The sequence below is a fragment of the Rhinopithecus bieti genome, unplaced genomic scaffold (assembly GCF_001698545.2).
Source record: "Rhinopithecus bieti isolate Rb0 unplaced genomic scaffold, ASM169854v2 scaffold_46235, whole genome shotgun sequence".
NCBI classification, from domain to species: domain Eukaryota; kingdom Metazoa; phylum Chordata; class Mammalia; order Primates; family Cercopithecidae; genus Rhinopithecus; species Rhinopithecus bieti.
In genome coordinates this window covers 786053-802149 of record NW_016819762.1, presented here as the reverse complement: position 1 = coordinate 802149, position 16097 = coordinate 786053, and the positions used below count along the sequence as shown (strand labels likewise).

The 16097-nt window shown below is 43.7% G+C and overlaps 1 protein-coding gene across 1 annotated transcript in view; it reads left to right on the top strand.

The window, feature by feature from the left end:
* Nucleotides 1-13474: 13474 nt before the first annotated feature.
* Nucleotides 13475-16097, top strand: part of HS6ST3 (heparan sulfate 6-O-sulfotransferase 3) — a gene marked incomplete at its 5' end in the record, with an annotated part of 776398 nt that continues 773775 nt past the window's right edge. The window contains 2 exon segments of the mRNA XM_017859208.1: nucleotides 13475-13623; nucleotides 13625-14140. Coding sequence (XP_017714697.1) covers nucleotides 13475-13623; nucleotides 13625-14140 — 665 coding nt within the window.

Genomic DNA, 16097 nt, shown 5'->3' with positions numbered 1-16097 from the left:
CTTTACACTTCCGGAATGTAGAAGAAAGTATGAAAGGGAAGGGAAATATAGGAGGACATAACAGGGTCCTTCAAAGGTATAGATAACATTTTATTTATTTATTTATTTTTAATTTATTATTATGATGATGATGATTATTTTTTGAGAAGGAGTCTCACTCTGTTGCCCAGACTGGAGTACAGTGCCGTGATCTTGGCTCACTGCAACCTCCGCCTCCTGGGTTCAAACAATTCTCCTGCCTCAGCCTCCCTAGTAGCTGGAACTATAGGTGCGTGCCACCACACCCAGCTAACTTTTTTATTTTTAGTAGAGACAGAGTTTCACCATGTTGGCCAGGCTGGTCTCGAACTCTCGACCTCAGATGATCCGCCTGCCTTGGCCTCTCAAAGTGCTGGGATTATAGGCATGAGTCACTGCACTTGGCCATAATATTTTATTTCTTGAACTGAACTTTGACTTTACATTGGAATCACATGGAGAGTTTTAAAAATTCTGATGCCTGGATCCCAGATTCTGATTTAATTGATCTGCAATGTTGCCTTGATATTAGGAATTTTTAGAGTTCCCAAGATGATTCCATTGCTCATCCAAGGTTGAGAATCTCTGGTTTAGAACAATAAACACCCAAAGACTCACCCTTCCCCATCCATACCAGCTTTTTCCTTGTATGCTTACCTGGAGCAAGCCTTTGATTGTCAGTCAAATCTGAGCCTAGCTCACCTACCTATCTTGAGTCCTATTAATCACATTTTTACCTGTCTGATTCTATCATAAGTCTTTATTCTTAGAAAAGCCTATAGTTACAGTCTAAGTCTCACCTCAAATAAAATTAATAGCAATTACACTCTTGTCCTTGGTCTTAATTCAAACCTAAATACTTTATGCATTCTGCAGTTTACTCAGGGAATTTCTACCCCTCTTACCACTTGGGAACAGGGACCAGGACAGAGCCCAAGCAATGTTTATGCACTTGGGTTTTGAGGGCTCAGGAGTTGGAAAGGAGCAAGGAAAACAGAATATGGACAGTGACTCATGATGAGATTAGCAGCAATCCTGACTCCATCCAGAGTCACCACTGTGATAGTCAATTGTCACTTTCCTGGGGTCACTATTGGGCTGTGGAAACCAGCTCCCAAGAGGTGGCATTTGTAGGTAAGTATGAAGATTTGTGCAAACTTTTAGATTCAGCTATTTTTACTTTGACATACCCCAACAATGAGTCATGAAACACTCATGACATTGCATCCAAGAGGTGTCTAGCCTAGATATCCTCACCTCTGTGGAGGCCCACGAAGCCAGAGGAGACTTCCAGGAAAATACCTTTAGTCAAGCAAAGATGAGTCTATTGCTTGCTGCAGTTAAGAAGATCACACACCATGAGGAACCATAAATTGTCTTGAAAAGAGGGAGTTAGGAGGAGCTTATTTTAAGAATTGTGCTTGTGTTAAATGATTTGGGGGAGGATTCAAAGAAGTAGGGGTCCGGATTGGAATCTGTCAGAACGCAGGCCAATTAGGTGAATGGGTATCTTTTTTTTTTTTTTTTTTTTTTTTGAGACGGAGTCTCACTCTGTCACCCAGGCTGGAGTGCTGTGGCCGGATCTCAGCTCACTGCAAGCTCTGCCTCCCGGGTTCACGCCATTCTCCTGCCTCAGCCTCCTGGGTAGCTGGGACTACAGGCGCCGCCACCTCGCCCGGCTAGTTTTTTGTAGTTTTAGTAGAGACGGGGTTTCACCGTGTTAGCCAGGGTGGTCTCGATCTCCTGTCCTTGTGATCCGCCCGTCTCGGCCTCCCAAAGTGCTGGGATTACAGGCTTGAGCCACCGTGCCCGGCTGAATGGGTATCTTAATATTTTTTATTTAAGGGGCAGGAGGAATAGAGCAGAGCTAGAGTTGACATTGGAAAGGAAGCAGTTGTCATTCATATTCTTTGGAAGATGTTTGATTGTTTTGTGGTTGCACAGTCTCTTTGTTTTGAACTCTGTTCAAGCAAGTTTATGGAGTGGTCTTTTTTGTTTACTTTGTAATTATGGTGAGTTCTCACCTGATGCTTAAATAATGTGAAGCTGTTTATATTCAACAGGAAAACACTGTGGCATAGCTGGTAGCAACTAGGCCAGCTACTAGCTGACAGTTGTCAGGGCTATGTTCTTCTTTTGAACCAGACAATTTGGAGTCAGGGTAAGGATGACAACAGGGTCAAGGAATGATTACGGATGAGGGATGGGACGGAAGTTAGGAAACATGAGCAGAAAAAGCTAATCTAAACAGGCATAATAGGTCTGCCACATTTCTTCAGCTAGAAAGCCCAATCAATCATTCCAAGAAAGTGTCTGCTCATTCTCTGAAAATTCATTTGTAGGAATGGGCCAAAATACAAACTTTTGTTCTGTATAGCACATTTCTTTCATCCTCCTCTCTTTCTTTTTACTCTGTCCTTCCTTCCATACTCTCATTCATTAATTCAAATCAACCAAGCAACAACTGATCAACCAATATTTTATTATGTACCAGGCACTGTACTAGTGTGTAGTTTCTATTGCAACATAATGAACTACCACAAATGTAATTGCTTAGAAAAACAATCATTTATTAGTTCACAGTTCTGCAGGGCACAAGCCCAGGCATGCCATGGCTGGGCTTTCTGCTTAGGGTCTCACAATGCTAAAATCAAGGTGTCAGCTGGGCTGATTTTCTGTCTGGAGATGCTGAGGAAGAACCTGATTCCAAGTTCATTCAGCTTTTGGCAGAATTCAGTTCCTTGAGGCAGCGTGATTGAAGTTCCTGTTTTCTTACCGAATATTGGTCAAGGACTGCTTGCTCTCAGCTCCTAGAGGCTACCGGCAGTCTGCTACCTGGCCCCCACAGACAGTTCACAATATGATTATTGATCTTATTCCAGGTCAGCATAAGTGTGTCTTTCTCCCATCCAAGTACTGACCAGGCTCAACTCTGCTTAGCTGACAAGATCAGACGGGACTGGTTGCATTCAGGGTGGTACGGCTATACACAGGAGTGTGTCTTTCTAATGTCTTCCCTGCAACCAACTGAAGACAATTTTCTACTTTTAAAGGTCTCATGTGATTCGGTCATGTCTAACCCGGATAATATCCCTTTTGCCCTATAACATAACATAATCACAGTTTCTGTCCATACTCAACAGGATAGGATTATACAAGGGTAAGAGTCATTGGGACTCATCTTGGAATTCTGCCTACCTCAGATCAATACAGATATCAATAATCAATAGTGCTTCCCCACAAAGAGCTCACAGACTTTCATATGAGTCAGCCACTTAAGCATAATTTAAATACACAGTATGGTAATAGAGCTACATAATTGTAGCAAGGTCAAATAAATGGAGGCAATAATTAACTTTACTGGAATGGAGGGATTATGGAAATCTCTATACAGAAGAGAAGCTATTTCAGTTGAGTGGAAGGGCAAGCTGAATCATCAGATGGAGAGGATGGAGAAGAATTTTCCTTATGGAAGGCCGCCAGGAATAGAAAGAGAGTGTGTGTGTGTGTGTGTGTGCGTGAGTGTGTGTGTGTGTTTGGTATGTGGTGGGAAGGTAAGGTGGGAGGCAGGGCCTTTGCCATTGGAGCACAGTAGAGTGAGAAGAGGGAGCTGATAATGTAGACAGATAACATTCAGAGGTAAAGTGGTAGAGCAAGAGCTAGTAAAATAGTCCCAGGGAAGAGTAGTAGTCACAGACCTGGTAGTACTTGTTTTCATTTTCTGCAAGCAAACACTCCTCCATGGGTGGTATGCTTGATTTGGTTAAGTAACCATCATGGGAGGCACATGATCATTTTATCTTGCTCTGCCATTTTGCGCTTTTAGCAAATAGAACTCACAACAAAGACCGAGAAAGACAGATGTTTCAATTTCCTTTCTTCGGGGGAATGAGATGTTTTTGCATTTGCTACATTAGGACAACACCTTAGAGTAAGACACTTAAATGATGTATTATTGCCTTATAAAATCACAAGAACAGCATTTAACTAACAATAATTGGGGAGAATTAGCATTAAATGAGCAATTCATGGGAAAGAGTGATCGGTAGACATCTACAGTGCATGGAAGGAAGAAAAATGAAAGAGCAACTGTTTCAAAATGACTTTTTGTGCATAAAGTATACGGAATTTGAGTGTCTGGAGTACAATTAAGAATTAATTAGATAACAAGCCATGACCTCACAATGTGATTTTAAAAACAAATACTAATATTAATTAATTGAATAACAATGAATACGCACTGCTGAGGTTATATGTAAGACCTTGACTTGGGTTTGGGTATGAAGATTTGTGGCTACATTAAACTGTGGACTTTAAAAATATTCAGAATATGCTTCTTGATAAAACAGAAAACTAGAGCAATTGTAAGCAGAACTCAAAACTTTGCGAAAATGCTCTCAGGACAATAAGTGTTTACTGCCTGATCCCTTAGAGGAAAAAAAAGAAAAGTAATTATACAGGTTTGGAAGATAAAAAGATTCTGTTTAATAATCATTATAAGGTAGCAAAAAATAATTTTGTTGGGTAGCTAATATGCTTCCATGGCAAGGTGACCAGTCTTTTTGATAAACGAATATGTATATTCACATATATATATATATGTAATGAAATTTTGCTTTCGTGTGGTATAATTCAACAGACATTTCACTAGGAACATTGGTTTAAACGATAGTAAAAGGTCATACTAAAAAGGTTGTTATCAGTAGTAGGAACACATTGAACGATTTGCCAAGCGAGTCAAAGCTCACTTCACCTTAGATAAAATGTAAGCAAGAAGTGTCAAGGTTTTGCAGCTAGGGATATGTTAGCAAGGGAGTTTGTGAAAACTCTTCTGGCAATTTAAAAGGAGGATATATTTACTTCTTTCCATGTTCAAAGAACATTTATGCAGGTGCCTACTAAGTGCAAAGCACTGTGGTAAGTTCCTAAAAAACTGAGGGTCCTATTTAAAGCCTGCTCTTAGAAGGTTCTGGACCATCTGTCTTTCTGTGCTGTTGAAAAGGGCCATCCTAATGGAGCAAAGAACAATTACCTTAAATATCTCTTACAGCCTGCTTTAGACATTTCATTTATTATGATTAAAAAAATGTATCCACATATATGAAGAGAGAGAGAAAAAACTAAAATTCATGGCCAATGTAGAAAAGAGGAGGATTACATCCTGATTTGTGATATAAAATATTAGGAAAGCAAAAATAGTTTTTACCAAATGTGTTTCTACCTAGGATTTTTTTTCCAAAGGTAATAATTAAACTAAAGTTATCTGTCTTGCTGTAGACAAATTAAAGTGTATTTTTAAAGCTTGCTTTCTTAAAATGCAAGCAAACATTTTGAAGCTCAAAGCCATTTGAAAAACACAAACATTTTACCTTGTTAAGAGAAAGAATAGTCATCTACACTGATTTTCATGCCCAATCCCATATCTGTTTTGCCTCCCACATTAATGACCTTATCATTCACTTAGCTTTCCAAGCTAGCACACTTTGAGTCATTCTCAATTTCTTCCTCTCTCACCCCTTCCTACTTAGTCACTGAATCCTATTGATTCTACCTTTGGAATATTTCTCAAATGTGTACACTTCTGTTCCATTGCTATTCCTTTTGTTTGAGGTCTCATTTCTCTCTTGGACCATGGTAATTGCTTACTTAGTCTTTCACAGATTCTGTCAACAAATATTTATTGAGCACTCATTGCTATTATGTTACCGGTGTTATTAAAACCATCACATTTTAATCTCCTGTCCAGAACTATTAGCATGAGCTCTAGATCCTATATCCAGCTATTTATTTGATATCTCCATTTAGCTGTCTCATTAGCAGTCTAAACCTAGCTCACCTAAAGCAGAACTCAAAATTCACCCTTCCTGCTCCCCACCCTCAACACCTCCTAACATTTTCTCTCTCTTTTTCCCCGTTTTAGTAAATGGAACTGTCAGGCTTCCAGGAACTCAAGAGACACCCTGAGAATCATCTTTGATTCATCCATTGTTCAATCCCTCTTATCCAATCTTTCAGCAAATCCTGTTGATTTGACTTCCAACATCCATCTTGGATCTAATCACTTCTTTCCACCTCTGGATTCAGACTACCTGGTTCAAATCTGAGTACTATCACTTACTATGTTACCTTGATTTCAAATGGTTTCAAAATCAGACTTTTCAAAGGGGGGAAAAATGGCATCATTTAAAAATTCTAAAATGTGCCTTTACTATCAAGAGCCAAAGTATAAGCACAGTGAGGAAAAGTGTGTTCTGACTTAGTCTTTTTACATCTTCCAAACTAGCTTTTTTTTTTGATGGAGGAAAGACAGGAGGATTTCTAGATTCTCAATAGGAGTGGAATTAATGGCTAGGAAAGAGTTTATAGCCTGCAGTTTGGTGTTTGGTCAGCATCTCATAATGATTTATTTATTACTGGCATTTATTTGGTGGGGGCAATGATAGAATTGTCTTGCATTCATGTGACTTGCAAATATTTCCCTACATTCAGAAACTGGATTATCCTTTGATGTATAGTAGGATTTCAAGATAGAAGTTATGTTTTTTGAGATATTTTATGTTATAGGGAAGTATTTTGACCTGACATTTTTTTAAAAGCCTAGCTAATTGGGGAACATTATACTTCCCCAATTTCTTCACTCTAAAAGTCTATATTTTTGTCTGAGTATGTGATTGCTTCAATTAAGGTTTTTCTCTTCTTTTTCTTATATGTCTATTTTTTTTTTTGAGACAGAGTCTCACTCTGTGGTCCAAGCTGGAGTACAGTGGTGCAATCTCGGCTCACTGCAAGCTCTGCCTCCCAGGTTCACGCCATTCTCCTGCCTCAGCCTCTCAAGTAGCTGGGACTACAGGCACCCGCCACCACGCCCGGCTAATTTTTTGTATTTTTAGTAGAGATGGGGTTTCATCATGGTCTCGATCTCCTGACCTCGTGATCCACCCACCTCGGCCTCCCAAAGTGCTGGGATTACAGGCGTGAGCCACCACGCCCGGCCTTATATGTCTATTTTTAAGTCAGATTTATTCTCACTTATCCTATCACTAAGTTTAATTCTGGTGTCCACAAACACCTCTGCTCTTTTATTTTCTTCTTGAAAGGAATGTCTTCTGCTCTTACTTTTCTTATGTCCAAACTTGAGATAGTTAAAAGACATAAGCATCTGAGAACTTCTTTATGTTGTCTACTGTAGTCAGGTCTCAGCATTTAAATGTTGCAATACACAGTGTCTTATTGATTACTTTCTTTTCATGTTTCATTTACATTAGAATTAGAGTATTATGTTAATTTCTGAGAAATTGTGTGTAGGTAGATTCTATTATCTGTGATGCTTAACTTGAGATCATTAAAGGGATTACTTCAAAACATTTGTTCAATAAAAATGAGTGCTCCATCTGATGGGGTTAAACATCATTGGCTTCCATGCTAACAGGCCCTTGGGAAAAGGCCACAGAAGAGCTGAGGTGGCAGACAGAGGTGGCCTCGCAGTTCAGTGAAGGAAGATGTAGAGCATGTGGACATGACAGCCTAGATTCTAACAAGAGAGCAGAAGACCCAGCAGAAATCCAGTCTTGCACCTGGGACCAGGTAGGAATAACTGCACATGGAGGGGGTGAGAGGGACCAGTAGGAAAAGGAAACTCCCCTGCAGACCACAATTCCCTTAGCCAGTATGAAAGTGCTTAGCTCACTGTAGGAGAAGGCAAAGAGGAAGGGGAGGGGAGAAACACAAATTTGACTATTTATTCCAAAGATACAGAGGTTAACTCAGAAGTGGCTGAATTGATGTAAGTTGAATGCTTCTCATTTCTGTCTGTCTCAGGCAATAGAATCTTAAAGGCAAAGTCTCATTTTGTTATTTGAAAATGAAAGAAGTGAAATCTTTCCATATCAGGCTTGCGGACTCACTTCTGTAAATTATTTTCCCCACCATTGCCAGCCTAGCCTAAGTCCCCATCATCTCTTGCCTGGAGAACAACAGTCACTTCCTAACTGATTTCCCTGCTTTCTCTTTTGTCTTTCCTAATCCATTCTTCACGGAACCCAGTGGGCTTTTAGTATGGATCAGTCCTGTCATGTCCTCAATGACTACTTTGCACCCACTATCATAGCTCTGACTCCAAACCTCCCTCTCTGTTGTTTCTCTATCATTTGTCTGTCTGAAGCCCCCTAAACTCTTTTCTGTTCCAGACCTTTGTGCTTATTGTTCTGCTTAGAAAGCTCTTCTCCAGGATGTCTGGCATGGCTGTACCATTCTAATCTTTCAGGACTTAGCCCCTTTGCCTCTATGTAACAACAGTCTTTTCTGACTCTCCAGTGGAAAGGCCTGCCCCATTCCCTCCACCCTGCCATGAATTCTTTGTCATATTGCCCTGCTGTGTCCCCTCGTAGCACTTGTAATTATCTCAGTTGACATTCCTTTTGATGACAACTCTGTCCTTCCAGTTGTTTAGGCCCCAAACTTTGGCATCATCCTTGACTCCTCTCTTCTTCTTTTACCCCACATTCAATCTGTCTGGAAACTCTGACGGCTCTGTCTTGAAAATGCAGGCAATCTGATCTCTTCCGACCACCTCTGCAACTACCCTGTCTTGGTCTGGGCCACCATCAATCTCACCTGATTACTGGAATAGCCATTTAATCAGTTTTCCTGCTTCTGTGTTTTTCCTTTTACAGTTGACTCTCAATAAAACACTCAAAAGGATCCCTTTAAAACTGTCCAAATCTTCCAGTGGCTCCTCATTTCTCAGAGTCAAATTCTCACAATGGCTCACAAGGCCTGACATAACCTTCCTCCCATTGTCTCTCTGACTTCTTCCCTACTGTTTTACCCTGCCGGAATTCAAATTTTTAAGGGTAAAAATTATTGTCTTTATTGTTCATCAGTTTATCCCAAATACCTAAAACTACATGGCATACAGCAAGGGCTCAATATATGTCTTTGAATCGAATGAATGAATCTTGCTTACTTCTTTATAATGTATTTTTCCACTGTTAGACTATAAGCTACATGAGGACGGGATCCTTATTTTTGTTTAATAGCATATCTAAAGCATTCAGAAGAGTATACAGTACATAGTAAATGCTCAACAAGTCCTTTTCAAAGAAATAAAAGAATATCTATTGGGAAAAGGTTAGTGCATCTACTTACCCTATGCTGAGTTAATGAATATATTATACATACAGATGGTTTCCATTCATCCTTATAGGCAACTATCTATGGTGGATGTTATACAATAAGGCAAAGAATGAACTGTTCAGATAAACAGAAGTTTATGGAAAGTGGTATGTAGGGTCATGGTTGCCCCAGTTACAATAATGTAGTGAACCGGAATATATCACAACCAGTATATATCCCAATTCTCTCTGCCATTGGTTCTAAGTATGTGGGCTCTGTCTGCTTAACTTCCTGAGGAAAAAGAAAGCTGTCACTTTGCTGGTTATTTGCAAAACTGCTTACCCCAGAGGCTTTTGTGGGGAGAAAGATTGTTTACAAAACTGAAAAACAGAAGTCATTTCAGTATATAAGAGCACTTTCTATTCTTGTAGGAGAGAGTCATGCTGCCAATGACTTACATTATCTGTTTTATTTTCATCTCTACTGAGGGGCATTCATAGCTCTCTTCCTCTGCACAAACGTACGGGATCCAAAACTATTCTCTGTGATCGTTTGGATTATTAATCTCTCCAGGGTTTCTTCAACATTCTCAAGGCAGTTTCCGGCACCAAAGGGAAAATGGAGAAGTTGAGATGCAATTTTATTTCCCAATTGAACTTGATTAAATGGAGACTGTTCTAATCAAAAGTTTGAATCCTGGGGGAGTGCGATGTTGGTAACAGGTTTGAGAATATTGCAGAAGAACAGGCAGGAAGGATACTAAAGTCAAGGCAGAGAAAGAATCAGGCAAGAAAATAATTGTAGTAAAGCTTATTAAGGCATAAAATTAGGTGAACAAATTGTTTCACAGATAGTGTTAAGCTCATTGCTAGACTGGCAAAGGAAGTGGAAGAAAGCTCTTTGAAAACATTATTTTTATTATTTTAATAATTTGTGTAGGAATCATAGTAGCTGCAATCTGTTAGGGAGAAACAATTGCCAGCTGGTGTCATCGTGGAGTAACTATAGTAGGCTGAATGCAAGTATGTTTTGCCTTTTTACCCAGAGAGCATTCAATTTTAGAAAGTTTCTATTCATTTTTGCCTGAATGTGAGGGCTGCCCTTATAGATAAGGAAGCCTGTTTATTGTGTGATTTAAGAGCTTTGATTAGGTTCACACCAAGTTCCACAACTGTAATAGGGAGACCACACCTGGGACAGACTGTATTTACATGACCAAAGTTACCTATTACTAAAAAATGAATTTTTGAGTACATGCCTGAATTGTCTGTGTAATTGCCTTGATTCTATGCATTGTTTTCCTTGTGGTTACCTCAAGGAAATGGTGTCACTTCAATAGCTATTTTACTGAAAACAAAACGAGATTTTCGGGGATAATGTTCTTTGGAAAGTGTTAAAGGTACACTTATTTACGGAAATACACATTTTCTTAGCAATGTAGCTGCTGTATGTTTGTTGTACATTTTATTTTTACAATTCTCCTAAGTGATTTATTTTAACAATTATACAATCATTTTACGATTGTTATTGTTATTTTTCCCTCTTTCTTGAAACTAATAGACTAAGTGACAAAATACTGCAGGATGTAGAATTGCTCAGCTTTGCCTATAAAGTCAGGAGGAGAGGGAACATAATTTAATTATTCTATTGCAATTCTGTTGTCTCTTCCTGCCTCTTGACTCAAATGGTCTCAAGAGGGGACAGAAGAAATTATGGGCTCTGTTGTTGATGTTTGTTGAACTTCTTCAGTGAATGTATTTTAGGGATGTTAGCGGTTTCTAATTTGGCTTTGCTTTCACCTAAGCTTTCCTTGCTTCAGTTTCCTCATCTCTGAAATGGGATATTATACTTCTCTTATCTCCTTAGAGTGTTGTTCTGAGAAGCAAATGAAATAATGGCTAGGAGAGTGATTTCCACTCTACAAATTACCACTAGTATTATGGTTATCCATTTTGGTAGCTAATAAGGTGATGTTTATCCATGTGATATCAAGCAATTTTATAGGAAATGAGAAGCTTCTTCGATAGGGTGATATAAAAAGGTATAATGATGTTTTACTTAGCCAAAGCAGAGGTATGTGTATATGAACCAGACACATTCAGAAAATAATTGTTGGGTTTTATTGGTGTTTGCTTTATCACAATTTCTTGCTGTGGAGTGAGGTGTGATGCCATTAATAGGATTTCAAACTTAGGTGAGAGAAAAAGAAAATATAATCAAAAAAGCTTTAAAGAAGCTGATTCATCTCACCCAACACCTTTTCTGCTAATATAAGCTCCTACATATTAGGAAAGTCACGGGTTGGAGTTGTTTATAGAGTTGAAAACAGGAAAGAAAGCAGAGTAGGGAAGTTTTGTTGAGAAGAATTTCACCTGTCTAAACAATGAAAATAGTATCCTATGGGCAAGCTTTAGCTTCCTTGAAAGAGCTCTGGATCTTCACTGATGGCTGCAGAGGGGACACCCTGATAAATAGATGACATCGGCAGGGTGTCTCGGGAAGAAACAAATGCATGGGTTCACAAAGAGGCCAGATGGCAAGGTGGGCTGCTATGAAATATTATAGCACATCTGTGGAATACCAGGTGGAGCAGACTGCAGCTGGTAGTGTAGCTGGGAGGGACACATTGGCCTGGGCCAGGGAATCACACTGCATCCTCCTCAACTTTAACACATTGCTACTGTCCACTCGGAAAATAGGTCGAGCAGGTCTAGGGAATGTGGTAGGGCAGTTACAACAATTTTAAGGTATATCTTTTCACTATCTGAAAAACAGAAGTTGTTATCGAGCAAAGATTTAGTTCTGGGGTAACACTAAATGCAGTATCTAGATGTTTGAAAAATAAAGTTTCCAAAACATCTGTATACAAATTAGGGCTTATGAAATATAGGCAAGCATAAGTCTTATCTCCCACCGTTGTTGGGAAGGAATAAATCTTGAACATTTAGGAGTTCAACGTCTATTAGTAGAATGATTTTTTTAGGAGGTGATCCCTAAACTTTTTATGTTCTAAGTACTGCATGGTTGAAGGCTGGACTGTCTAGTGCTGAAAGAAAGTGTGTGTTGAATATAGAGCCTGATACACAGTAGGTGCTTAATGGTTAATTGATGCTGGTTGAATACAGTTGTATAGTTGGACGCACCAAGTTTGTTGTTCAGGGAGGACCAGCATAAAACTCGAGCACCAGTTAGAATGTCTTGGGTAGAAATTCACAGCAGTCTGGAGCCACGTTCCCCTGCCGAGAAGGGAGCTGCCAACCCGTGGGAAGTCTGGTCTAGGTGAGTCTTCCCGGGAGTGTGCAGGTGTTATTCCTGCAAATAAGGCCGGCCACTACCAGACGGAGAAGCTGCCCATTTTAAGGTCTGAGATCAGCGCCAGCGACGCTTACCTCGGGGCCTCTTCACGCCCCACCTTTGCCTTTCTGCCAAATCTCTCCTCGCTCCAAGCCGAAGGGATTCCCACCCCCAGCTGCCTCATCCGAGCCCCGCGGAGCAGCGGACTCCTCCCCTGGAAACTCCTCCGGGGCTGGGGAAGGATTCGGCGCATGCTCCGTACCTAGGGCAGGTTTTTGCTGCGGGTAGCAGGGCTCCTGTCACACCGGCTGGCGGGTTGTGGCGGTGCCAGCCTGTGTGTGCGAGTGTGTCTGCGTGCCTGCGCCTGGGCGGACAGCCCGGAGCGGCAGTGCGACTCGCCGGGAGAGGCGTCTCAGCAGAGGCGCCTCGCCCGCTGCCGCTGCGCTGCGGGGGCCGCTCTGCAAACTTGCGGCGAGCGCCGTCAGCCCTCGCGGCTCCAGAGCCCGGCGACCTGCCCGGGTGCGGCGGGACCCGGGCCGCGCCTTCCGCCCTTGGCCCGCGCCCTGGGCGAGCCTCATGCAGCTCCAGCGCTCGCGGCCGCAGCTACCCGGCTTCCCCGACTGGCCGCGCTGCCAAAGGTCCAGGACCCGAACCGGCGCTCCCCAGCGCCTGAGCGCCAGCAAGCCCGCGCGGGATGCCGCGCGTCGCCTGAGAGCGGCCGCGCCGGGGCGGGAGCAGGGAGGCGGGCTGGCCCGGGCGCCCCGGGAGCGCAGGGCCGCCCCCACGCCGCAGCCGCAGCCGAAGCGCGCCGGCCGCCTCCGCCGCCTGCTCGCAGGCCCCGCTCGCCAGCCCCAAGGGCCGCCGGGCCGCAGCCAGCCGCACGCCTCCGGCGTCAAGGGGCATGGAGGAAACGCGGCTCCCGAGCCGCGCCCCGGAGTCCCCGAAACTTCCGAGCGGGGCGCCCGTCCGCCTGCCGCCGCCGACGCGCTTCGCTTGACGGCCTGAGAGCGGAACCATGGATGAAAGGTTCAACAAAGTGGCTGCCTGACGCCGGTGCTCACCTCTCCTCTTCGTGGTCATCATGTACCAGTACGTCCCCCTCCTGCACAGCTCCTGCACCAACTTCGGGGAGCGCCCCGCGCGGGGGAGGCCGGCCCGGCCCGCCGTCCTGAGGTCCGCCGCCGGGCTAGCGCCGCCGAGAGTGGGAGCCGGCGGCCCAGCTGCCCGCCGCCCCGGGGCCCCCCGAGGGGCGTCGGGGGGCGGCGGCGCCAGAGGAGGAGGACGAGGAGCCCGGAGACCCCGGGGGGGAGGAGGAGGAGGAGGAGGAAGACGAGCCGGACCCCGAGGCCCCAGAGAACGGCTCGCTGCCCCGGTTCGTACCGCGCTTCAACTTCACCCTGAAGGACCTGACCCGCTTTGTGGATTTCAACATCAAAGGGCGCGACGTGATCGTGTTCCTCCACATTCAGAAGACCGGGGGCACCACTTTCGGACGGCACCTGGTGAAGAACATCCGGCTGGAGCAGCCTTGTAGCTGCAAAGCCGGCCAGAAGAAGTGCACCTGCCACCGGCCTGGCAAGAAGGAGACGTGGCTCTTCTCCCGCTTCTCCACCGGCTGGAGCTGCGGGCTGCACGCCGACTGGACGGAGCTCACTAACTGCGTGCCAGCCATCATGGAGAAGAAGGACTGTCCCCGCAACCACAGCCACACCAGGTACTGTCCCCTGGCCCGTCTCTGTTCTTCCCCTCCCACCTCCCATCCCGTCCCCCTTCTTCAGGCCTGACCCAGAGCGACCCCGCGCTCCCTGCCCCTGCCGATGGTTTCCTGGCGTCTTGGGCGGTTGGCGCCGTGGCTTTGGGGAGGGATGAGAGACGTCTGGATAGTGCCCAGGTCCTGAACTCATTCTTCCCCCAGTCCCCACCGCTTCCCGCCACCCCTCTGCCTTCACCCTCTAAGGTGTGCGGAGCCACCGTGTGGATCCTGCCTGGTGCCTATAGCACAGCCTGGCCTCCCTCCCAGTGGACGCTGGAAAAACGCCCTGAAATGGGGAGGGGATCGCAGTCTGGGTTAGACCAGCCTTGCAAAATTGTGAACTTAAGCTTTGGGAGTGCAAACCCAAACCCAGGAAAAGGAAGGGGGAGTAGAGAGGCAGGGCAGAAGTTTTCCAGGTATGGTGAAGCTGGAGACGAATATAATCCCTCTATAAGTGGCTTTTGGGTGGCAGGTCAGGAAACAGTCAATCCTCTTGGTGACACTTTGAAGATACACGTGCAAATTTCTGCTTTACCTCGATAGATAACTCTAATTCTGGAGATGGTCTTTGTTGCCCAGCAGTGCCAGGATTTGGACTCACCTGTCCTCAGAAAGATTTCCATGCTCTTCCTAGGCCATTGCATCAACTTATTCCAAAAGTACCTGTTAAATGCCTACAGGGTGCCTGACAGTGTGCTAGGTGCTAAGTGAGTATAAAGATAAAATAACATCCCTTGTTTTCAGGATGGAATGACATTCTTGATCCCCTGCCTCCTAGCCTTAAAAGACAGTAATACAGTGGAGAATTAGGAAAGTTAAAAATCTTAGTAGCCAATGAAACTGCTTACATTATTAGCATGCTTTGAGAGAGACATGGGCTTAAGAATTTGGTTGAAGGTTCTTTCTGGCCGTTGCAATTTGAAGATTAATCTGACATGCTTGCTCAAGGATGAAAATATTAAAAGCTTGGAACACTAGTTCATTGAAGTTTTTATCTTAAAGGTTTCAAACAATTTGGTATGAGGATATAGGAATTTAAAAGCTCAAGCTCATTATGTTGATAGCACCGATAGCTTTTGCATTTGACGTTATAGAAAAGCTTCATTTACTGGAAGCTACCCAGATTCTGGAATTCACCACTACTGAAGCGTCTAATTCTACTTCATTTCTCCAAGAATGAGTGAAATTTCATTATGGGATTTTTTACTCTGGCAATTTTTCAAATACTTTCCCTCCTCCCTGCTCCTTTTCCTGTTTCATGCGCATTGGTTAGAATAAGAAACTGGATTTGGAATGAGGGCATTAGGCTCTTCCCTTAGTATATTTTACAGATCCTTTGCTTTTAAATATTTTTAATAGTGTATTACTTTAGATCCTGCCACTCTCTCTTTTTTTTTTTTTGAGATGGAGTCTTGCTCTGTCACCCAGGCTGGAGTGCTGTGGCCAGATCTCAGCTCACTGCAAGCTCCGCCTCCCGGGTTCCCGCCATTCTCCTGCCTCAGCCTCCCGGGTAGCTGGGACTACAGGCGCCCGCCACCTCGCCCGGCTAGTTTTGTATTTTTTAGTAGAGACGGGGTTTCACCGTGTTAGCCAGGATGGTCTCGATCTCCTGACCTCGTGATCCGCCCGTCTCGGCCTCCCAAAGTGCTGGGATTACAGGCTTGAGCCACCGCGCCCGGCCGATCCTGCCACTCTCTTTTAGCTTAAAACAGTTTTTCAGTTAAGTATTACTTCCAAACCTCCTAACACATAACATGATTACTTCAGTGAGACACAATTTCTGCTACATTTCATCCAACCTTGTACTCCGTTTAGATTAATTCCTGATTGACCCCAAAGAGTTTGCTAGACTGCTTCCCAGCTTCCATTTCACTAAAACTGGAGTCTTACTGATTATCACATAGAAAACTCTTCAGTA